This window comes from Macrobrachium rosenbergii, chromosome 17 (genome assembly GCF_040412425.1).
Source record: "Macrobrachium rosenbergii isolate ZJJX-2024 chromosome 17, ASM4041242v1, whole genome shotgun sequence".
In the NCBI taxonomy this organism is placed as follows: Eukaryota; Metazoa; Arthropoda; class Malacostraca; order Decapoda; family Palaemonidae; genus Macrobrachium; species Macrobrachium rosenbergii.
In genome coordinates, this window is record NC_089757.1 from 32,678,265 (window position 1) to 32,702,780 (window position 24,516).

The following is a 24,516-nucleotide window of genomic DNA, read 5'->3' on the forward strand; positions in this document are numbered from 1 at the left end:
AAATATTAACCCATAAGCATGGGGATCAATACTTCCTATAGGCCTACACATTTCTTAAGTATCAAATTTGGAACACCGCTCCGCGGACGACGAGAGGACAGAAGCGTGTGTGTGTGTGCGCTTGTGTATGTATGTATGTATGTGTATATATATATATATATATATATATATATATATATATATATATATATATATATATATATATATATATATATATATATATATACATATTTCTATGGAACAGAGATAAATTTCAAACCCACATTCAAAGATCGAACCCAGGACTTTCAGTTGACTTGTGTGGCTTGGTTGTCATGGTCTCGTCTTTCAATTGAAAGACCTGGGTTCGATCCTGATGTGAGTCAGAAATTTATTTATATAAATTATATATATATATATATATATATATATATATATATATATATATATATATCTCCACACACACACACACACACATATACATACACATATATATATATATATATATATATATATATATATATATATATATATATATATATATATATATATATATATACTCTCTATGCTATATATGACATTCCTGGCATGTCCTACTCAAGAACACAGCAAATTATCACAAGAAAGAAATAACAGCTTGCGCAGGACAGTACAATGCAGTAATTTCCAGGTACCCGCGCGATTTATTGAGGTTAAATCTAATTTCATCGAATCCTTCTTTCCCCTCTCTTCTTCTTCTTCTTCTTCTTCTTCTTCTTCTTCTTCTTCTTCTTCTTCTTCTTTTTGCTGTGTTATTGTTCTTCTTCTTCTTCTCCTTCTCCTCCTCCTCTTCCTCCTTCATCTTCTTCTTCGTCTTCTCCTTCTTATTCTCCACCTTCTTCTTCTTCTCCTTCTTCTCCTCCTCCTCCTACTTCTTCTTCTTCTTCCTTCCCTCCTCCTCCTTCTTCTTCTTACTTCCCTCCTCCTGTTTCTTCTTCTTCTTCCTTCCCTCCTCCTACTTCTTCTTCTTTTTCTTCTTCTTCTTTTTGCTGTGTTATTGTTCTTCTTCTTCTTCTTCTTCTCCTCCTCCTCCTCCTACTTCTTCTTCTTCCTTCCCTCCTCCTCCTTCTTCTCCTCCTACTTCTTCTTCTTCTTACTTCCCTCCTCCTGTTTCTTCTTCTTCTTCCTTCCCTCCTCCTACTTCTTCTTCTTTTAACGTGACGTTCCAGTCCCAGAGTTGTTGTTGTGAGTCATGGTTCTCTGTCCCCAAAGTCCTTCCAGCGAGACTAAGGCAGTCAGTCTCTCTCGCTCTCGGTCTTTTTTTTTTTTCTTTTTATATTTTCTTTTTTCACTTTTTTTTTTGCTACCATCCATCGTCCGCGGTGTCTATCATTATCCAATCGTGCCCTGACGAATCAAGTTTTGCGATCTGTCCCTCCAGATTTTGAAAGTCACTCTTTACGTTCTCATCCTCTCATGCCTTCTGCGTTATTTATAGTATATATATATATATATATATATATATATATATATATATATATATATATATATATATATATATATATATATATATATATACACACACACACACACACACACACACACATATATATATATATATATATATATATATATATATATATATATATATATATATATATATTATATATATATATATATATTAAAATATATTATATATAAACGTTTGACCGCACAATGTTAAACTTCAACCAACTAACTTAAAAAACACATATATCAAAATATCGCATCCTCGGAAATGCTGATCTAAAGAACAACTCGGATCAATCCTGAGCAGTCATAAGACCATTTCCGAACTGCCCTTGAGATCTTGAAATGTCTCGCCGTTGAATACACTGATAAACTGTAGGATTTTTCAGTCATCCTTAATCCTAAGTTCTGTAAACTGCAGAGGGCAATACGCTTACGTCATTCCTGAGAAATTCCTTCGATCTGACCTGCCTATTTACATGGGTTTTTTTTTCTCTCTCTCTCTGTGAACACACAGCGTAGTTTTGTTTTATTACTCTAGCAAGGGGATGAATATGAAGAAGTTTTTCTGGTATTATTATACATTAGTAAGGGAATGAATAAGAAGCAGTGTTTTATTATTATTATTATTATTATTATTATTATTATTATTATTATTATTATTATTATTATTATTATTAATATTGAAAGTGGCAGCTGCAGCAACTGCATTCTTTTATACAGTTTCCTCTATCTTTCTGATAATTGTTTATTCAGGGTTATTGCATTCTGAGAAAAACAATTATCAGAAAGACTGAGAAAACTCTAAATTAACTGAGTGCAGTACTGCATGCCTAAAAATTATTATTATTATTATCATTATTATTATTATTATTATTATTATTATTATTATTATTATTATTATTATTATTATTATTATTATTATTATTCATAAAATTTCATACTCACGTCACTAAAATTGTGAAAATTCCACACTAACGTAAGTCAAAATACATATTAAAAATGAGATATTTCTATTCATATATACTGACATTTATATCAGTGTGCATTTTCTCACCATTATTATTATTATTAATAAAAATCTCATGATCACGTGAGCTGCCAAAATGGTGAAAAATCCACAATGACGTAAATGTAAATACAATTTAAAAATGGATTTTTCTAAATATATATGGACATTTACATCAGTGCGAACTTTCTCACCATTCACTATTATTATTATTATTATTATTATTATTATTATTATTATTATTATTATTATTATTATTATTATTATTATAAAACAAATGCAACTCAAAAGCAATCTGATCGTAAAGCAAACAGGAAAAATAAAACAGTGAGAGAAACAGGCATTCAAACCCAACTCCCATAATTTTACGAAAGTCGAGATCAAAACGGCCAAACCATTACACCGACTGATTCGATCGTAACGCTTCGGATAAGATCGACAAACGCGATAAGACCCAAAAGCATAATTCTTTTACGACACTTTAATAAGAAATAAAGCAAGGAGACGGGATGAGAGCGGGGTGAGGGGTGGGAGGGATGGAGGGAGGGCAGGTGTGAGGTGGGGAGGGTGAGGCGAGGGGAGAGATAGGTGTGGAGTTGGGGAGGAGAGGATAGGTGTGGGGTGGGGGTGGGGAGGGATAGGTGTGGAGTTCGGGGTGGTAGGGGTGGACAGGTGTGTTGGTGGGAGGGAGGAGGAGGAGGATAAGTGTTGGAGTTGGGATGTGGTAGGGGAGGATGGGGGTGCAGTTGGGGGGAGGTAGGCATAGAGGGTGGGGAGGGGCAGATGAGGTTGAGCTTTGGAGAAGGAGGATGAGATGAAGAAATAGACGAAGGTAAGGATGGGTGTGAGAAGGTAGAGGAGGAGGAGGAGGAGGATGGAGGAGGAAACCATTCCCTGCCCAAATGATTTGACTGTTGTGGAATCCCTGGCGGCATTACCTGCGCCGAGGACTGTCATCATGGGACGGGGGAAATATAGCCATTATCCCGGCTGCAAGTGTGAAATGGATTGCCCTCTACAGGCGAGCCCTTTCGCAACGCCCAAGTGGCGATCAACTCTTTATCCTCACGTTCGGAACGTAGCATTAAAATGGAGAAGAATACAATTCTAAATTTCCACGGCGTCCCTGGCATACACTAGAAAACACAAAACTTCTGCAAATCTAATGAATAAGAACCAGCCCCACTGAGGAATGTCACTCAGTCATCGTGTGGGCGCTCAGGTGATTTAGGACACTGGCTTCAATAATGGCAGGAAACAAAAATAGTAATGATTAGCCATCAGAAACAGCAGCTGGAAATCCTACGGACACCAATGCAGCTGCAGAACCGCAGACGACTCTAATAATCTACAACGCACCCAAATAACATCTGCAAAAACAGCTCAATTCATTTAAGTTTGATTCTGGTCAACTCTAACACTGTATTATTACGTCTACGATCGACAGTCGATCATTTATTCTCGATCTTTGCCGTTCCGCGTCCTGGCAAAGTCTCTTAGGTCAGAATGATGATTTTTCACATCCAGATGTTAGGTATAAATGTATATGTGTAAGTATGCATGTGTGCTGTATAACTCGAACTCTTAGTAAAATGTGAATGATAAATGACTAGAAATGTTCCTCTGCTCATCACTCTCTGATCTGTATAACTGTGAGGTCACATTCGCTGCGTGACCCTTTCACCTAGTATGGCTCCCCAATGTATATTAAGAAGACGTGTCACGCATGACATTTAAGAACGGACAAGTGTCTCTTTGTCTGCTGAAGCGGCAACAAATTTCAACTTGGATGAAGTCGATCATGGATCAGGGCTCACAAATGACAAGTTATTATTGATCTGCATATATCGATCCGGAGTTGTTAAATTGTTTGCATATAAAACATAAGGAATCCAGTGCAATGTAGATAGTACTTCGACCTTTAGTCAACTCTGTCATCTCACGAAAATCCGTTCATGAAGTTTTGTTCCGAGCTGCTAATAATTAAGGAAAGTAAACAAATAAAAAAAAATTAAAGCTTGCTGTTAGAGAGAGACCATACGACAGATGGCAGGGTTATTTGTAATTACAAATGCAATAGTTTTGAGTGAATCATTAACAAATATCTCCACTTCACAGTAGAACACATTTCACTAATTCCTCTTTGTTTAACCGCATACTTATTGGATAGAACAGGTGGAAAGTTGTTTATGAATACTTTCTTTTCAAAAGATTCATTCTTGAACCGGGCAGTATGTACATGTAATGAATGAATGAATGTATGAGTATGTGTGTCTTTTATCTGATAGCATCTCCGATACAGGCAAAAGATAATGCTAAATTTATTCCTAAACCAAGCAAAACTTCTTTGCCTTGTCCTCCAAAGTTCCTTCAAAGCCTCTCATGTTTATCAATGTTCTGATTTTAAACGATAGTTGTACGTCTTCAGCTAAAACCTAGAAAGAGATTCCCAAAGACAATTCATCAGTTGTTTGTGGAATGGAATCGACTATAGAGTTTTGCCAAAGGCCAAGCACTGGGACCTATGAGGTCATTCAGCGCTGGAACGGAAATTGAATGGAGGTACTGTAGACGGAATGAAAGGGGTTGCAGCTAGGGGCGGAAGGGGTGTTGCAAAGAACCTTTAGTAATGCCTACAGTGCACCCTGTGAGGTGCACTGACGGCACTAACTCCCTTCTGGAATCAATTGTTAGTGGTACTTAATGAAATGGGGTTGGCATACTGCTTCCTAATCAGAAGAGAAGTTTATTTACTCTTGTTGAAAAGACAAAAGTAAGACGCATACTATAAGTAACTATTTCAAGCACAATTTTCTCCTACTATTTTGCTTCCAATGCATCCTATTAATGTACTGCTTAGAAAAAAGCTTTCCAGTTATGATGAACTGTACATAGTCTAGTCTGCAGTGGCGCTGTTCTCGAGTCGTTCATATTGATCATCGGTTGTTAATTTAGAACCTCCAGAATCTAGAGTTTTTCTAGAGGACTTGATAATATTCCTACCATCAACCCCAGGCACCAAGTATGTGTGTGTGTGTGTGTGTGTGTGCGCGCGCGTGAGTGCGAGTGCATGTTGTAAGCATAGCCAAAATGATTTGTAACACATAACGTAATAAGAGATTATTAACATGTGACGTAATAAATTCTCTCTCTCTCTCTCTCTCTCTCTCTCTCTCTCTCTCTCTCTCTCTCAAATCTGCTTTACTCCATTCTACAAACTTCCCCTCATTCTTCAATAACTGCACGACAGAAGTATGCGAATAAAAAAAAAATGGAAATCCTATATCTTGGCATGTTTTAAATATAACAGAAGCATTATCTTCTTACTTCCAAGACCTCATCCACCAACCAACCAGACCCCCGCCCCCCTTTTTTTTATGCAAGGAAAACCAAGAAATATTCAAGGGCCAGTAAGTGTGTATAATATTGCCAAATGAATAAAGTACAAACCAAACCAAGAAATATGAAGGGCCAGTAAGTGTGTATAATATTGCCAAATGAATATAAGTACAAACCAAATGAGTCATCTATGTGCAAGTGATTTGATTTTGCTTTTAATTTTAATTTTACTAAGTTTATTATTTGATTGATTTCAGGTACCAAATATTGTCCGATTTTTTTTTCATAATGTCAAATTAAAATGGACATGAAATACTCCTTTTTTTCCAAACCCGACCATGAGGAAGAAACGCGTAATCCTTCAGGATATCCTTTCTATATCTTTCAGGATTATGATTTCTGCCATTAGAACATGGCTGGGGGCCTTACGAAATAATAGAAAATAATGAAAATTTACAGTTATAAAAGTCACAGGGGCATTTTATAGAGACGGTAGGTATATTCCGCTGCTCGGTCGCTCGAGCGTGGAAATTGACAGCAGAGTGGGAGGGAAGATTCTTCCAGTAATTAAAAGGAATTCTTATCTTAGCATGTCATAACTGTATAAAATACTGTAGGTATATAACCATATAAGGGGCTGTCCTTTTGCTTATGAGACGTCAATATTCATTTGGGATCAGTTCCTTGTTTAAGTTGAATTGCAAGTTTTTTTGAGTTCATTCAGTATAAGGATTGGGGTTTCTTTTTTTCACAAATGAGGATAGTAAAAAGAATCAAAGGGAATAAGGAGGAGGATAAAAGTTGGGGTGGGGGGGGTGAAGGAGGAGGAGCTTTTCACTTCAATTAAGAAAATAAAAAATAAAAAAAATAAAAAATAAAAAAATTGAAAAAAAAAAAAAAGAATTCACTGCAAATCTCGCAAATCTGTGACATGATTCCCATCTGGTCTTTGCAGACCCCGGGCTTTACGACGGGAGTTCGACAAAAGGCCTATTTCAACCGGATAGCATGCAGTTATCGTTAATACAACAGCATTCCTTTAATTTCGGTAAGACTACAACAACCACCATGTCCATTCATACCCCCCTCTTTATATACTGGGATTTGAAGAGATCATTGTAACCATTCAAGATTTTTATATATATATATATATATAAAAAACGATAAGACATTTTATTCCTTTATATTTTTTATTTTTTCCTTTCTTATCATTTTCCCCTCTTAATTCTTTTTTTTTCTTGTTTTTTACTATGTCAGTGTTCTTATTTGGAATCATGCCTTTTTTCATGTATATGTATGTATATACATGCATGTTTGTATGTATGCATGTCTATATATATGCATGTATACATGCACATATGTGTATATATAATTGCCATATATATATATATATATATATATATATATATATATATATATATATGTATATAGCTTATGCTTGTGGTCTTGTTTTGTTTGTGCGAGTGTTATGTGTGATGACCTTGTGGTAAAGGTATTTATCCCTGTAAAAAGACTAATGACTTGTGAAACTTATCTGATAAATATTAATAAATACTTGTTTCGGCGAAGTGTCGGAACAATTATGCATATGATATGAAAGCGAAACGCTGTGCTTCTGTTTATATTTACTATTACTACTACTACTACTACTTACTACTACTACTACCACTCATTCACAGAATACTACTTTGTCATTCAGACTCGATTAGCGATGTGTCACGTGACTTGCATTGCATGAAAAAAATGTGTTCATTCATTGCTTCGCTACAAATTCCTGTCCACGCCGCTTTCCTCACATTAACCTGACATAACACAATAAAATTACTCATTCATAATATATTCCACTACTTCATTCATAATATATTCCACTGTCATGACGTGGAAATATAAAAAAACTTTTTTTTTTATTTTTCGAGGAAGTACTGAAAAGGCACGCCACTATGAAGTGACGAATGCTACTATATTTTTTTTTTACGAGATATAACAGGTACATACATATGCTGCTCGTTGAATGTACGCACATAACCGCATGCTTACCAAGGATGATGACTGTTTACTAAAAATAGACACATACGCCGCACTTGCTATCTGACACACATAAAGTATTTAGGGTTCGACCGTAAAACGCAACATCCGCGCATGCGCTCATACACGTACACATACACTTACACGCTGACACTTAACGATGCGATATTCTACAGCCGTTTCCCCCATTAAATATATACAAGAGAAAACAAGGAAAAAGTGAGAGTTAGGCCTAAGGCCTGCCTTCCATCCCTAGTTGGTAATGAGCCAAGAGGCAATTCACAATGGGATGCAAGATCCAGGATTGAAGAGAGAGAGAGAGAGAGAGAGAGAGAGAAGGCCACACAAATAACCAACATAACTGGTAAATCACAGAAAGGACAGAATCCAAACGGCAATGATACGACGAGAAGAACTCGAAGAATTTATGTATCAAATATAGAGGAAGTTTTTAGCCTAAGACAAAAAGACGAGGAAACAATGAAATGGAAAGAACAAGAACAGAACAAGGACTACAAACACAGATATCTTGAGCCTCCACCGTTCAGATTGAAGGACGCCGGTGGTAGCAGCAACTTCGTCAACACTGCCAGTTTTCCACGTATTTCCATTCGTTTGGATCCAAAGGCCTCTCCCAAAGATTTACAGGAGGCCTATGGCCAAATCTCTTTTTTTTTTCTTCTTCCTTTCCACCTGCGCCCGCGCACTCCCTCCCACCCCCCAGCACCCGCCTTCACTCCTGCCACACATACACATAAATGTATACACTTACCCAAACGTCATACAAGTACATCCAGCGCTAAAGTAACTATACGGGAACTATTTAAGTTTTATTTTTTATTCCCTTCTTCATATCACAGTGTTTCGAACCCAACCACATATACTATTCTCCAAGACCATCACATTCTCCCCTCTCTCTCTCTCTCTCTCTCTCTCTCTCTCAGCGACTCAAAACTGAACTTTTGCTGTAGTGTGTGTATGATTCATGTCCCTCTCTCGAAAATCAATATTTCGTACTCTTTCACCTCCTCCGTCTTTTTCAGCCAGTTGGATAGGCTCCTCAAATATATAGGAGCGATATTTAGAAGGGCCAGAGAATGTATGGATAAAAGGAGTGGATAGGATGGACCTTTTCCGGGAGAGGGGGTGGGTGGGTTGGGGGTGGGGGTAGAAGAGGAATAGGATAAAGGGGAGCAGGTGGGAGGTGCTTCTTTGGCAGCTGATAATGCTGGCAGGGGAAGGGCCTCAAACTATGAGAGGGAAAAAATCACAGATAAAAGATATACGCCTCGAGGGCGACTATATTTGATCTCGTGTAAGGAATTAAGTGTAAAGGGAAAAAAGAAAAAGATTGACGAGTATGTCATATGTCAAAAATACTAATGAGAAAAAAAAAATGATAGGATGAAATCTGACGTTTCAAGCTCTCTCCATCATTAATAAGACGAGCTTTCAAACCAGGACGTTGTTTTTCTTTATGCACGCACACACACACTTACAAAACACGAGCTTGTCAAAGACAACTTCTTGTGTACATTTCACAGATACTTTTCTGAAATACGCTCTTTCTTTGAAGTGAATGAATAATTGGAACGCCATCATTTAAGAGGTCACAGAGAGAGAGAGAGAGAGAGAGAGAGAGAGAGAGAGAGAGAGAGAGAGAGAGAGAGAATGTAGTCAAGCATCTCTCTCACATTCTAAGAACAGATGAGTCATTCGTCAACAGCAAAAAATGTAAACCATGGATATGACGTCACCGCTCAACAGCAGAGATTTAAACATACGAAAAGGAAGTTTAACCAAAACATGGTAAAATCCATGGAATATTATCATGAAATATTCACACGTGCGGTGCCTTTGTGACCGCAATCAAAATGAAATGTCGTCCTTTAAAAAGGGAACGCTACAGCCACAATGAGAGGCCAAAGGGACATATATGCGTCAATGGAACAAATGCGTCCGACGTGAACGATAATCAATATAACGACGGGAGTTGGATTGTCAAAGGATCGTAACGATATTAGAGCAGGGTAGAGTTTATGGTTGTCTCTTACAAAGTAATATTTTAGTTTTCTGTAAAAAAGAAAACCACTGAGAGGGCTATTTGCCTGTCCATCCGCACTGTTTCTGTCCGCTCTCAGATCTTAAAAACTACTGAGGCTAGAGGACTGCAAATTGGTATGTTGATCATCCACCCTCCAGTCATCAAACATACCAAATTGCAGCCCTCTAGCCTCTGCAGTTTTTATTTCATTTAAGGTTAAAGTTAGCCATAAGCGTGCTTCTGGCAACGATATAGGACAGACCGCGGTTCATAAAGCATTATACCGAGACCACCGAAAGATAGTACTATTTTCGGTGGCCTTGATTATATGATGGGCAAAAAACTCGATTGCGCCGAAGATACTTCGGCGCATTTTTTACTTGTTTTTCTTTTACATACAGTAATCGTCTACATCTAGCAATGACACTTACTACCTTTTCCGAAGCTTGCAAGATGCCTGCATGTGTCCCAACACTTCGATATAGTAAATGAATCTTGATTTTTGTTTACCACAATCCGAGAGCTTATGGTTGTCTCTTACAATATAATGGTTTGCATATAGCAATGGGAATTACTACCCTTTCTGAAGCTTACAAGACTGCTAAATGTGTACTGACACTTAATATCGTGAATCTTGATTTTTATTTACCATAAACAGATAAAAAGGTATTTAACAAGTACAGAAAATCATCGCATACTTTTCATCGTGCTGAAATACACGAAAGAGATGAGACAGACTCTTAATTACATTAGTAAACGAAACATATCACATTACATTATCACTCACCATTGTGAAGTTTGCGTTTCATAAGACAGAATATTCAGCTTTTCGACGTAATCTATCTGCCGTTTCACATTTGCATTAATATACAAATTGGCGTTCATGCTTTCGTAATATGATTTTAATTACTGCTGCATGACACCTGTTTTTCCGTGTGCTTGCTTGATTTTTATTCTGATAAAAACATTTTTTTATTCTTCGTTTGACCATTTTAATATATAATATATTTATTAAAATTATATATATATAAATTACATATTAATATATATATTATATATTTAATACATAATATTATATATTAAAATATATATAATATATATATTAAAATGATTGTGTACGCATACAAGATCGGATAACTGTTAAATTACTTAAGCAAAATATCACATCAGCAATTTTTAAGTATATTTACACACAGGCACACACATACTCGAAAGGACACTCATAAATATGAAGATGATTTGAACGTCTTCATTGCGTTTACACAACCAATATTGCACGTAGTAAGCTATCATTCATATAAGCATGAATAACTTAATGTGTTTACATACTGATCTAAAGACCTTGCATGTACAGTACTTAGATTGCAACCAGCTATGTACGTTCGGTATTTTTCTCATTTATTTTGCATTTACTATTCAACAAACCTACTAAGAAATCATAACCAGTGAGAGTGTTTTTTTATGCTGAGAAGTGTCTTGAAAAAAAAAAAACTGGTAAGAAAATCCAAATCCACAGGGGTGAATATTGTCCTAATATCTTCATCAAATGGTTAAGCTCTAACTGATAAGCAAACATCTTAAAAAGATTGACACACAGCCTAATCCTTCCACTAAATTGTCTCCCCAGACTTGAATATCCCGAGCCAATCCTAATCCATCCTAATTTCTTAAGTTCCGGTTTGTGACCTGATCTTCGTTCAACAGACGAATTGAATCTGGACTGCATACATTTTTTTTTCTTTTTAATTTCATGAATGAACACCTATCACAATTTACTAGTCAACTGTCTAACCAGTTTTATAATCGATATGTCTTTTGATTAATGAGAATAAGATTTGTGCAAAGAATGTTTGTTGTCTATCCAATTATAATTCCTCTTTTGCCTTTTTCCTTCTTTCCAGAAAATCAGTGGCGGGGTCTGACAGCCAACTGGAACGGACTTCCCTGGAGTAAGTATACACTTTCATAGAAAATGTACAAGTGAATTGTCAGTGGGTTTTTTTTCCTTAAAGGCCTTTGCATTGAGTGAAAAGGCTTGCAAGGGCTTGAGGTGTGAATGTTTGTTAAATGATTTTTCCTGAACATTGTATTTACTCTAAAAGGATCCTTCTGGTTCAGATGCAATTTGCCATGACAAGTAAAGCTCAGTATGAAGGTTACAGAAGCCAGAATGACATTAGTAAATTGTAGAGTTTCGCTTACATTCTATTCCTTCACCAAGTGCCTAGCATATGTTGGATTCCTTGACAACTGATCATATTCGTAGAAGCACTTTAGAATTCTATTATGGAATGAGACAGCTTATGTGGCCAAGCAGCAACGTTATTTTTTACAGTTTAGTCAGCACTTAAAAATGGTCTCTGAAACTTTTAGCCTGTTTAGAGGTGCAAACTATTGGAGCTGAAGCGTAAACATGTTCTAGAGAGGTTTTCAAGTACACTTGTTTACTTTTATGCTTTATAAAAAACCTTCCAGATATAAATTATTAATGAAAATTTCAGGTTTCTGAATGATCTCTCTGTCATATGTAATATTCTAGGAAAAAATACGAGAACCTACCTTGTCATATTTTTGTTTTTATACAGAGTGCAATAAATGCAGAAGTTTCCAGAGAGGCTTCTAGATATGAAATGAAGATATGAAATGAATTAGCACAAATGTCAGTAAATTTCTCAGCATCATAAACAGAATGTAACTTACAACTTTTCTTCAATTAATAAAACCTTCAAGAGCAACATGTCATCTTAGATCTTTCTCATTAAGATATTTCTCATTATAAGTGGTAATAAGTAGTTCCCTGACATTTCAAGGTATTTTCTTATTAGAGCAGAGACGAAATGAGTAAGAACTCATGATTTCCAGACTAGCAATTTGGAAATGAGTCAGAGATATGACACCAAGTATGAAATGATAAATGAAAGTGTGAAATGTACAATCTTAGAATTTTAATTCATGTTTTTGTTGTTTATTCAAATTTACATTACTGTAATGTTAATCCTCTCTTCTTGATTTCAGGCATTACATGATAACAGTAGTTTAGTGTATGTAGATTAGCAGTTTATTTCTAAAGCATAACATTTTTCTTCTCAACAGATTATTTTCATATGAACAGGTCTTGTGATTACAAGACATGGCAATTGCATTGCATCACTTATCTGATTTTCCAAAATATAAAATGTTTTATAAACAGCCCATCCTGAAACCCAAAGACAAAAGTCACAAACAAAAACAAAATAATACTAAGTAAAGAAATAATTTCATATAAAATTGCCTTCCAGACTTTTTTAGGGAAATACAGTTTGAAATCAATTCACTATGTCAAAACCTGGCCCTTCTTGAATCCAGACACATTTGACACAGATCAAAAGAAGACCTTTCCTGTCTCATACCTTGCGTCACTTTCACTGGCCAGGTATGTTCTTCACTCAACACCAACACTTCTCCAACACTGCTATTCCCAAACGTTCATCTAGCCCAGCACTGTTATTATATGGATAATCACCCTATCATTCCCTCACTATGCAAACAATTATCCACCACATGGCTTAGGCCGTCCGTTGTCATTCCAGCTTTCCAAATTGCCTTTATTTTCCCTTTTTTTCACCCCCACCCTCCCCTTCATTAACCCACTCCATCCCCAGGCCGTTTTTCCATTCGCCACTCCATCTGCCAAGACTCCTTCACGTCTTTTGGTCGTAGCCATTACTTAAAGTGTCATTGACATCTAGTAATTTCACTGCAACCTGACACTACATATTCACTGGGCATTTTTAAGCCTACCAATCATCAGAGTCCGAATTTCTCCAACTATACACAGTTTCCTTTCATAATAATATTAATGAAAAAAATCATAATGAGGAAGAGTGTTAAGAAAAATAACGTGAATAAATGATTATACATCGTTCACAATACAATTGAAAGCCTTTAGGCTTTATCAGAACCACTGTCTCCACCGTCAGAGAAGGTTAATGTTCCTCTCGTAAAGTTTAAGGATTTCTAGTGTATTTATTCACATTTATCAAGGTGTACTACACTAGAAAAGGGTCTCACTTATTTTCAATAATAATAATAATAATAATAATAATAATAATAATAATAATAATGTATCAATCGTGCATTTCATTAATTATTCCGCTGCAGTATCCCCTTTCAAATTGTAAGTAAATTGCTTTCATCTCATTCACTTTACGGTAAACTGCATAAAATTCTCCCATTCGAAACAAATTTTGAAGATTATCTTCAATGCACTTCCAGTATATATATATATATATATATATATATATATATATATATATATATATATATATATATATATATATATATATATATATATATATATATATATATATATTATATATATACATACATACATACACATATATAAATAATATATATATATATATATATATATATATATATATATATATATATATACATACATACACATATATAAATATATATATATATATATATATATATATACATACACAGATATGTATGTATGTACATATGTATATATACGTGTCTGTTTCTGTGTGTGCTTATGGAGCTAGTGGCGTGGAAGTTTTTAGGATAGGGTGCTCACTCTTGATTCAGTGGCTACAGAAATAAATATAGCAGAGGCTGCTGGTCTTGCCAATGAGAAAACAGATTCATTTTGCGAATAAAATTATGTACGTGTTTGTGTCATATAAGACTTCATCATCCTTTATATCTACATTACATTCAAAAATCGTTTCTTTGTTATGCTTTTTTTTTTTACACATCTGCATACCATCTCTCTCTCTCTCTCTCTCTCTCTCTCTCTCTCTCTCTCTCTCCATAAGAACCTAATAACCGCCCCCATAAAACAATGTCAATTCCCAGCATCGCCACTTCTCTTATAATATACCAGCTCATGCAAAACTTCGGTAAATCCACATTATAAATTCACCAGGGGTAATCCTCATGTATAATAACGGCATAAATCCGGTGGAATCACCTTCCACAATCCGCTCCCACCTGGAGACACCTCTTCCTCCCAAGGAGGAAGTCTCTCTCTCTCTCTCTCTCTCTCTCTCTCTCTCTCTCTCTTCATGAGGAGATAACAGACAAGACGAACGGGCCCTGTCTTTTGGAGTATCCTCTCGGCCATTGTCTCACGCCGCACCTGATGGTGAAACTTTGCGTCGGATTACGACGAATCTTATGCGAGTATTATGCGAATATTATGTGCAAAACACGGAGAAGAACACGATGAATCAATGTCGTCGTCGTCGCCGTCGTCGGATATACGTCACGACGAAAATAACAGCAATAATTTCCATTTTATGATAAAGATGAGTGATTTCGAGTTTTGCGTGAGGTTGGATAATAATGGAATTGAGATATAAAAAGCAAGTTTAAATTAATGTTGCCGCCATCGTCTAGAGCCAGAATAAATAAGACATTGAGACAGAACAATAATGATTAAAATAATGACAGGAGTTACATATTTCTAAAAACGTTACCGTCGTGAAGAACCTCCCCAAAATTGGTCACAGGGACAGGACAAATATAATTTAAATAATGACATGAGTTGCAAATTTCTAAAACCAGGTGCCTGTATTCTCAAAGACTACTCTTCTTTGCCAAAAGACGACGGAACCGAAGCTTTAATCAGAAAATGACGAGAGAAAACCCCTTCGAGAGGGTCAATACTTTTCATACTATAGTATAAGGAGGTGGAGCAAATTGGGCTATAAACATTGGCCCGGATCGGTTATGCGTATCATATCCTTTGGAAAATGCTCGGATTGAGCTGACGTATGTGGAAAGATTCTCTAGAAAGTTCATCTCCAATTATAGCCCTGGATATTTCCGCCGCCTCGTTCCGAAAGCTTTCTTGTAAGTGTCCTCCAACACTGCCACAAGAGCTATATAGTATATATTCCTGCACACGTCATTCAACCGGCAACATAAAATAACTTGACAGTTCTATTAGACTCGGAATCAATATGAAAATGGAGGGTGGGCCCCGCACACATTTATCAACAAAGGAGAGATACAGATATATCTATTGACATTATTGATTACAACGTGACGAAGCATAAGTAACGGGCGAGCACACACAAATCTCCCCGCAATGTATGTATTCATGATTGCCGTCCACAATAAGTTAATGCCGGCCATTAATTTTTATAATCTATGCAATAAAAGTTTACGAATTGCATAAATCCACGAAGGGACACTCACTGAAAAAAAAGGAGTAAAACTACTAGTTCTTGCTGTTCTTTGTCAGATTCCAAAGGAGTAATGAAAGGCTACTGACTCACATACTCCTTTTTGTGCACATGCAGATGTTCAGCTACACAAAATGATATTATTTTTCATAACTAAAACTTCTGTGCATGCAAAAATAACTGCATCAGATTCTGCCTAGTTAGATGAACTGGAGACTACCAGGCAGAGACATGGAAATTTACCAGAAATACAAGAGGCAGACATGAAAATAAACAAGCTTAACAGAAGGCTACACCAGTTATAGATTTCTTTCAGACCTCTGCCATGTCTTCCTACACAGGAATTAGTGTCAAAATGACTGGCCAATCATTCAGTTCCCAAACTGATCATGAAAACATTGATATAAATGAATTGCAAAGTATACATAATGATTTAATAACGGCGTTATTGCATAATGCCAAAGCGTATTATTCAGTGAACTAGTTTCATACAGAGCTGGACAGAGATCGCTCCTGTATGTACATCCACTACAATGTCACAGTAACGAGGCCCCAGCTAAAACCTACAAAAATTTCTATTTGGGGTAAAATCATATTATAGAAGAAAACAACTTTGTTCTACTAGGAAATACAAAGAAGATTACTAATAACAATAACTTTATGATATCGAAAATGATGATGATGGTAAGGAATTTATTATAAATAAGCAAGCCACTTGACCTAAATCTAGTTACTTAGGCTTCTGCGATGACAAAGGGCCAAAGTTAACTTTTCACCCGTCTCAGAATTTTCCCGTATAATAATGACGGTTAAAGCAATTGAATTTTAAAGTAGCGGTGGCTAACATCTTACGAGGTACACACACACAAAAACAAAAAAAGACAGCACATCCGAAAATGAATTTAAATCATCTATAATGGGTAAACGGTGCCAAAGTCGGATGCATGACCGAGCACAGCCCCTAAGCTAACTTCTCTATACCATCATACCCTGGGTACAAATATTTCAAATGAATTCTTGCATGCCCTTCTCACAAGTATGTACTGACTTGAATGCAAGAGATTACTTGAAAGAATGATGTAAACGAATGTTTTAAATGATTTAAATGTTACTTTCTTAACACGGTAGTAAACATAATAATAAGAATTATAGTTAAAAATATCTGCATACCTATCACCTCTTAAAACACACGCACACATATAATATATATATATATATATATATATATATATATATATATATATATATATATATATATGTCTGTGTGAGTGTATTTATGTAGATATATATATATATATATATATATATATATATATATATATATATATATATATATATATATATATATATATATATATATATATATGCCAGCCTACAGACAGACATGCTCCTAACCACGCACGTAAGAGATGTTGTAAGTTTACTGAGGAAGCCTCCTATTAAAGTGAAGCATTAACATCCACTGACACAGATTGAACATCAATAACGCAGATACAGGAAGGAGGGAGCTAGGCCCATCTCCATATAAGCCTAAAATGCGATGGAAGAAAGCCAAAAAAAGATCTGAACTACTTCTGAGAGAGAGAGAGAGAGAGAGAGAGAGAGAGAGAGAGAGATTTTAAGTCCTGTTAAATGCTCTGGAAACTTGAGGGTTTTTGGGGGGGAGGGGGCAAAGCTATAAGTTCAGGGTGGGGCCCAATAGACTGGAACATGATCAAAATCTTAATCCTTCTTTTTTTTTGGAACCGATAATGATTGGCATGGATAAGCCTACTGCTACGAGCTCAAAGGAAATACAAAGATCATATAATACGAGCTTCACCAACCGCCCGAGATTCGGGGATCTTTTAAGGTCGTTCCGAGATGCTTAGGCTTAACGATTTCCATGGGTCTGAGATACAGGTCCCCTTATTATCTTGTGGGGGGGGGAGTACTTGCGCATTCACGCTTCTCTGATACGTTTGTTTTCCATTGTGGAGACTCACGTTTGGGGTGTTTTGCGCGTTTTGATTTCTTGTACAAGCCTCAGGATTTCTTGTATAAGGATCAGGACTTGCGAGGTACAGTAGGGTGTTAACAGCTCTGACATGGAGTATAAAATTCTTCGTAAATTTGTTAACTTGTACATTCTTTTTCATCTTATAAATTTAATCATTTTTCGTGTCTGATCTAATGGCTTTTTTCTCTAGTATCAATATCTCTGAATCTTCGTCCATCTCAAAAAATGTATATAATTTACATTACAAAATTAAGACAATATTTATGCAAAGGTACAAAATTAACTGACTTTACAAACTACCGTTTCTGTTCCTCAAAGCATTACAAACTTTTTGAGCTTCTTCTAGGCCAACATCTGAAAATAGATTGACAGACATTCACTTGAAAATTATCTGAGCATATTATATAATCAATATATTGACTATCTCAATACATTTGGATAAGTTATTTGACAAACTTTCAATGCTAATGCTTGAGTATACTTTTATTCAGCATGTAGGTGTTGTACCGGCGTAGTGAACTTCCTGAAATATTATGTCTATAAAATTTGTTTTTTTTTACTAGATTATAACTTACATTCAACTAGAATACATACTGTAAGTCTCAGAAGGAAAATAGCAGGTGTTACAGTAAAATAAAAATATATCTCTTTTGCGATACGGCACTGCCGTCAAAAGATTTGCATAACACTTAAAAAATTTGGATTTTACTCTGACAATTGGTGCGTAATCATGAATATCTATTAATAAAAATAAACAAAAATGAACAAAAACAGTATTAAATGCACACAATACCATACGCAAATAGGAACATTTCAACAGCAATCTCGCAATTTATGATTACATAATCCACATGCCACTACCAAGAAAGAAAAACAAGTTCTTCTCTTAACAAATTGTGTGTCAGAATCCAGCCCCTGTCCCTCCCTCTACTCCCAATCCCCCTATCCCCCAACCCCCACCCCATACCAAGGCCGCCTCCTCCTATATCCAATTTGCTCGTGTAGATGAACAATCTTTCAAGTCGCTTAGTCAAGGGAATTACTTGCTTTTCCTGATACTTTCTTTTGGAAAGCATTGGCGAGGGCGTGCTTTCACACATGAAGGTCAGCTGGTAATCCTTCTTAGTTATCTAATCCTACCTAGTAGGAATTTTCCCTTCTTAGGTATCTAATCCTCCCTAGTAGAATTTCCCCCCTTCTTCGGTATCTAATCCTCCCTAGTAGGATTTTCCCCCTTCTTAGGTGTCTAACCCTCCCTAGTAGGATTCCCCCCCCCTTCTTGGGTATCTAATCCCCCCAGTCGGATTTTTCCCTTATTAGGTATCTAATCCTCCCCAGTAGGATTTTTCCCCTTCTTAGGAATCAAATCCTCCCTAGTAGGATTCTTCCCTTCTTAGGAATCTAACCCTCCTTAGTAGGATTTTTCCCTTTCTTAGGTATCTAATCCTCCCTAGTAGGATTTTTCACTTCTTAGGTATCTAATCCTCCATAGTAGGATTTTTTCCTTCTTAGGTATCTAATCCTCCCTAGTAGGATTTTTTCCCTTCTTAAGTATGTAATCCTCCCTAGTAGGATTTTTTCCCTTCTTAGGTATCTAAACCTCCCTAGTAGGATTTTTCCCCTTCGTAAGTATCTAATCCTCACTAGTAGGATTTTCCCCTTCTTAGGTGTATTGTAGGATCCCTTCTCAGATATCTAATCTTCCCTAGCAGGACCTTTTCTCTCTTCTTAGGTTTCTAATCCTCCCTAGCAGAAATTTTCTTCCTTCTTAGGTATCTAATCCTCCCTTGTAGGATTTTTTCCCTTCTTAGGTGATTAATCCTCCCTAGCAGGATTTTTTCTCTTCTTAGGTTTCTAATCCTCGCTAGCAGAATTTTTTCCTTTCTTCGGTATCTAATCTTTCCCTAGTAGAATTTCCCCCTTCTTAGGAATCTAATCCTCCCTGGTAGGATTTTTCCCCCATTTCTCGTTTTCTTTGTAAGCGGTCCCCAACTCAGGGTAAAACACATCGATAACAAAAGAAAGACTACTCAAGGATATTTCTCATGGTAATAAAATTTTGCACATAAGCACAATAAAATATAACCACGATATAAAACAAGATATATTCCTTCTGGGCCGCTATTAACTTGTTACTTGTTAGTGAAATCAAATACTCGTATGCATAAATACTGTATACCAGGCTGGCAGAACCGCTTTATAAATCATACGTCTTGTTTTTGTTAAGTGTAATCCTCAGTTAGTAATCTCGGGGGGGAATGCAAGGTTACTTGACTGGACTTTTTTCTTCTTTCTTTTCTTCTTCTTCTTCTTTCTTTTCTTTCTCTCTCTCTCTCCGATCCGATCCGATCCGATCCGAACCGTATCTTTAGGTGGATTTTGTTTTGATCGAAGGAAGCGAAATCTAGTAATGATTAGTTTTGTTGTAAATTTTGAGAAAACATTGTCATTTTACGCTTAAAACAATTACGTTATTTTACGAATATGAAACACAATAAAAAACTAGAAAATAATAATTGAGACAATATTTATAACCAAACTTACTGTCTTCACGGCACCATGAAATCCAGAGAGAGAGAGAGAGAGAGAGAGAGAGAGAGAGAGAGAGAGAGAGAGAGAGAGAGAGAGAGAGAGAGAGAGAGCGCACACATCAAGTACAGAATAAAATAGCATGATATATTTAGAAAACAACAATTGCAATTCTACGTATTATGTTGGACAGCCAATAGTCGTTTTTTTTTCTCCTTCCTGCATACACAAGTCTCCTTAAGAAGTTACTAAGTCACATGGGCAAAGGAGGAAAAAGCAAAGGAGGAAGAAGGAAAGGAGGAAGAGAGAGGATGGAATGGAAGGCACGACGGGTGACGGCAGTGAATGGCGAAGAAGGAATGGTTAAAAAAAAATAAAGGGAAAGGACTGGTAAAACAAAAAAAAAAAAAGGATTTAAAAAAATCACAGACTAACAGAGAAAGGAGTAGAGAGCAAGCGGACGTGTGGATGATTATAAATGGACTAAAAGTGTAACGAATGGGGTTTACGAGGGAGAGTGAAACAGGTTTCGGGAGGAGGAGTAGTGAGAGGTGGGCCAAGGGCATTCGCTATTTGGGTTTGGGGGATAAGGGTCCCTATATAATAGCGGATAACAATGAAAGTGAAATAAAAGATTAATTAATTATTTTGAGGGCATATATATATATATATATATATATATATATATATATACATATATACATATACATACATACATACATATATATATATATATATATATATATATATATATATATATATATATATATATATATATACATACATATTACACATATACATATACATGCACATGCATACTTACAAACATACTTCTTATCTATTAGGTTGGGGGGATAAAAGTCCCTGTATAATGGAGGATAACAATGAAAGTGAAATAAAAATACCAATTAATTACTTCGAAGAAAAGGAAATACTTTAAAATAACTACAGAGTGCCTATGCACACACACACACGCGCGTACACTGCCTATATAATACGCATATCCTTCTAACCACATATTCATAAAACAAATATGTAACTTGATACAAGATTAATAAGGCATACAATGGTTGTTGTTAATGGGCAAAATCAAACTCATGAATGGGTTACAGCAAAGTATACAGTAGAAGTTTTTCGTCAAACTATTATGCTGCAATAGGTCGTTACACCGCACATGCTTCACGAACTATTATGGGACAAGAAATACCGTACTATATAAATTTACGTACATACATATATACTTATGCACAACATAAATACTCGCAATATGTATACCTATTCTTAGTAAATCATATATATATATATATATATATAATTATATATGTGTGTGTGTGTGTGTGTTTGTTATGTATGTATGTATACACATACATACACACATACATACATCGTATCTATTAACCCAGCGACTAAAATGATCTCCGAATTCACGCAAGAAAACGGCATTATTTATAACAATATCCACCTAAACAAGCTTGGTAAGAAATGCAACGCCGCGAAGAATACATCAACTAACGAACGACGGAAAGGGAAAACTCGACCGAGACTAATAGGCATCGGGAAACGAGAAAGAAAAGAGAAGTAAGACGGGAAGATCGCAGAGAAAAGGGCCACTGGGAAGATGAGAAGCCTTAGAGAAAAAAAACTTTGAAAGGCTGGGGAAGAAAACCAGTAGGCATTGGGGTAACAGGAAGCCATATTTAACGATTAGGCTTATTGGGAATGTGAGGCTGGATCGAAATCACGTGATACTTTGACTGAAAAGAAGAGGATTTAAAAGGACAACAGTCCATGCAATCTAGGAAGATGAAATATCAGTTAGCAAGTTAAAGATGGTTATGTATCGAAGATAGCAAGCGTAAATGCTTTCACATGATTGTAATAGCAACTGGGAAAAATGTTTTAACTGTACGTTTGTAGAAGCTTTGAGAAAAAAATCAATTTTACGTTTATAGTAGTACTGAAAAAATGGTTTCTATTATACGCTTATCGTAGCTTTGGCATGCTGTTTCAACTATACGTTTATAGTAGCCCTAAAAAAAATGTTTCGTCTATACGTTTACAGTAACACTGAAACACGTTTCTCTCATACGCTTATAGTAGCTTTGAAATCATGTTTCAATTAAACTTTTGGAGTAGCACCAAAACAATGTTTCAACTATAGATTATAGCAGCATAGAAAAAATGTTTCAACTATAGGTTTATAGTAGCTCTGAAAAGATGCTTTAACTATAGGTTTATAGTAGCACTGAAAAAATGTTTCAATAATCTTTCCATTTATCACGTTCCTTTAAAATAAGGCGTTCAAATCGGCAGACATTTTTGGTATTATGGCATACCAAGAACCTAAAATTTGCAAACAGTCCATTTGCTCTTCTCAGAACCTTATCTTTATGAGCAGGTCTTCGTAAATCAGTTCAGACCAAACTTCGACACAATGCAAAGATCAGAATATAGAACATAGAATTTAGGCCAAAGAACTGCAAGTGCTGGAACCTATGAGGTCATTCAGCGCCGAAAAGGAAACTTACAGTAAAAAGGTCTGAAAGGTGTAACAGGAGGAAAACCTCAAAGCAGTTGCAGCATTAAGAAAATTGTTAGGAGAGGGTGGAAAGTAAGATGGAAGACAGAAAATATGAGCTAAGGTACAGTAAAAGGAATGAAAGAGGTTGCAGCTAGGGGCCGAAGGGATGCTGCAAAGACCCTCAAGTAATGCCTACAGTGCACCACGTGAGATGCACTGACGGCACTACCCCCTTACGGGGGACAGAATGCAAAAGGGAGCTTGAAGATTCATTAAATTATACATGACTGCTCAGTACTATTTTCCTGACTGACACTGTCCAAACACTGTCCCTTCACACAATGGTATCAATGAATTAGTCCCTCAAATGACGAAGTGATCACCGCCAGAGATACTAAACCTTTAATTTGTATCAAACAGTCCACTAAAAACGTCACAGAAACAGAAGTTTTCGCCTCGACAGAATAGTCCTCTTACGTAATTACGTCAATTATACGGGAAATTTTTTCTGTATCAAACAGTCCTGCAAGAACCTACGTCAAAGAACTTGAACTATTTGCTTGGATCGAACAGTTTCCTTCAAAAGCTCAAAGAAACTGGACATTTTGTTTGAATCAAACAGCCTCTTTAACTACCAACGCCCAAGAGAGGCTCCTTTAGTGGCACTGTGTCAGACGATGGTGCCACTGAAATGCATCCTCGGATAATGGCGTGAGTGAGTTAATCCGTTTGGAAAAAAGAACCTCTCGACTGAAGCTCTAAAAAACGTACGATAGCTTCATTTAATGGACCTGGGAAAAAAATTCATGATGTACAAAACGAGCAACTTAAGGTCATAGATCTCAAGTCTTTTAACTCTGCCAGGACTGAAGGAATCGATATCATTAGTCAAGCTGAATCTGATACTGAATACACAATTTAGGCCGAAAGTCAATCGCTGGGACCTAAGGGGTAGTTCAGCGCTGAAAGGAAAATTGTGAGTAATAGGTTTAAAAGGTGGAACAGGAGGAAAACCTCGCAGTTGCACTATGAAACAATTGTTAGAAGAGGGTGGAAAGTAAGACAGAAGAAAGAATATGAACGGAGGTGCAGTAAAAGAAATGAAAGGGGTTGCAGCTAGGGGCCGAAAGGACGCTGCAAAGAACCTTAGGTAATGTCTACAGTGTACCACGTGAGGTGCACTGACGGCACTAACCCCCGCAACGGGGGCTGAGTCTGATCTCCCACAAACAGAGGTAATGAATAAGGTTAACATCATACTTCGGTTTACTATCTTCACAAATTAACTGTACTTCAATCTTTTTAATATTATTATTTTACTTTAGCTTAAATTCTTGTCCCCAAGAAGCCACGTGTCAGGTCGATCGATCCTGTCAGCATTTG

The 24,516-nt window shown here is 36.2% G+C and overlaps 1 protein-coding gene across 2 annotated transcripts in view; it reads left to right on the plus strand.

Annotated features, from left to right (window-relative positions):
- Positions 1-24,516, plus strand: part of LOC136847845 (homeobox protein abdominal-A homolog) — a 219,633-nt gene that overhangs the window by 103,568 nt on the left and 91,549 nt on the right. Inside the window, exons 3-4 of one of the 2 annotated variants that reach the window (XM_067119818.1) lie at positions 6,771-6,863; positions 11,786-11,833. In XM_067119818.1, coding sequence (XP_066975919.1) covers positions 6,771-6,863; positions 11,786-11,833 — 141 coding nt within the window. The remainder of the gene's footprint in view (positions 1-6,770; positions 6,864-11,785; positions 11,834-24,516) is intronic. The other variant, XM_067119819.1, reaches the window with a different exon arrangement.